Source organism: Phalaenopsis equestris, unplaced genomic scaffold, assembly GCF_001263595.1.
Source record: "Phalaenopsis equestris unplaced genomic scaffold, ASM126359v1 Scaffold197185, whole genome shotgun sequence".
Classification (NCBI taxonomy): Eukaryota; Viridiplantae; Streptophyta; class Magnoliopsida; order Asparagales; family Orchidaceae; genus Phalaenopsis; species Phalaenopsis equestris.
This window is the reverse complement of record NW_018217134.1, coordinates 1-1,888: the sequence shown is the minus strand read 5'-3', so window position 1 is coordinate 1,888 and position 1,888 is coordinate 1. Positions and strand designations below refer to the sequence as shown.

General features: G+C 41.6%; 1 protein-coding gene across 1 annotated transcript; it reads left to right on the top strand.

Moving 5' to 3' along the window:
* Positions 1-88: 88 nt before the first annotated feature.
* LOC110035300 lies at positions 89-1,533 on the top strand (the record flags this gene model as incomplete). Its single annotated transcript, XM_020739534.1, is given in 3 exon segments — positions 89-267; positions 370-1,067; positions 1,321-1,533. Coding segments are annotated over 3 exon segments (1,002 nt in total), but the record flags the coding sequence as incomplete, so codon positions are not given.
* Positions 1,534-1,888: the final 355 nt, after the last annotated feature.

Genomic DNA, 1,888 nt, shown 5'->3' with positions numbered 1-1,888 from the left:
TATATATATATATATTGTAACGCGGCGCCTCGATGAGTAAAAATCTCCCAACAAAAAATAAGGAACATAATGATGTCAATATTTTAACTGATAAATACAATCTTCCTTTCTATAAAAGTCTGAGACGAAGCAGAGTAAGTTGGCAGCAAGAGATCAGCGAAGCAACTGAAGCAGCCATGGCTTCCTCCGATCTCTCCACCATCCTTCCCCGCGTCATCATCGTCTCTCGCAGATGCGTTCGTAAGAACAAATTCGTGGATTTTGTCGGTATGCATCATCTAAAAAACCATTTTTTTTAAAAAAAAAGTTCTTTTTTTTTTTTTTTGTTTTTTAGTTCGTTTAGTTTTCCTCTCCAATTCCCACATGCAGGAGAATACCACCTGGATCTTATCCTCCGCTACGGCGCGGTTCCCATCATCGTCCCCCGCGTCGCCGGAGTTCATCTCCTACTCGAAAGCTTCGAGCCAATTCATGGCGTCCTACTCTGCGAAGGCGAAGACATCGATCCTTCCCACTACTCCTCCAACCCCTCCGACTTCCTTTCTCCATCCGACCTCCATGAAATCGGCCTCACCCATTCCTCTGACACTGCAACAGATCCTTCAAAAGACTCCATCGAACTTCGTCTCTCCCACCTCTGCCTCTCCCGCGGCATTCCCTTCCTCGGCATTTGCAGGGGATCTCAGATCCTCAACGTCTCCTGCGGCGGAACCCTGTACTGCGACGTCGGAAAAGAGTTGCGGCATTTCGTCGAACATGTCGACTACCAGAACTATGATGGACATAGGCATGCTGTGGACGTGGTGGATGGGACGCCATTGAAAGAGTGGTTTGGGGAGAAGGAGATATTGGTGAATAGTTATCATCATCAAGGAGTTAAGAGATTGGCGGAAAGATTTCGGGTTATGGCTTTGGCTAAGGATGGTTTGGTGGAAGGGTTTTATGATCCGGAGGTGTTTGATGTGGAAAAGGGGAAGTTTTTGATGGGATTGCAGTTTCATCCGGAGAGGATGAGGAAGAATGGGTCGGATGAGTTTGATTATCCGGGTTGCGCCAGGGCTTATCAGGTATCATGAATCCGAGAAAAATTTAAGTACATACACGTCACGTAAGGTACGTCTGAGGTTATTCAGAGGGCATTAAGGGGTTATAGATAAATTACAGGAATGTTACACAAGATATAACACGGATATAACACCCAATACCCTCTGAATAACCTCCAACGTATGTAGCTCTGTGTATGCCTCCATTAATCCTTATATAATTATAAAATCTTGAATAAAATATATATTGCTTGTTTTTGATGATAAAATGTTGCAGGAGTTTGTGAAGGCAGTGGCAGCTTATCAGAGGAAGGTTAATGGTGCGATAAATCAGAAGGTTGCCAGAACTCCAAGATTTGATCAGGAGATGGAGGAGAAGAGGAGGGTGATTGTTAGAAGTTTCGCCATTGCGAAGGACCTGTATGTTGGAAGGCATGACAGGCCGATACTTGAGAAATCTGATCTGGAACCTGGAGCAGAGTTCCTTGAGGTGCTTTACTTCCTTCCTATAATTTTGTATGAGCAGTTTTGAGTTTAATTAATTTTAATGATACGTAATAAATAAACAAAAAGTGTTTTTGAGCTTGTTTAATTTGTTTGATTTTGAAATGTATTTTTTCAGAAGTAAATACAGCCACTTTTATGCATAATTTAATGAATTTCTATAAGTTTATTTTGCTCAAACTAGTTCCATTTAGTTTTGCAGTAACATGACGTTTTCAGATTTAATAAAAAAAATTATATATAAATATATCATCGTTAGCGCCGTGTCTTAGATCAGTTGGTAGAGCATCTGTCATCTGCTTATCAGTTGTAATTCTCTTTTGATCTGGGGTTCGATTCCC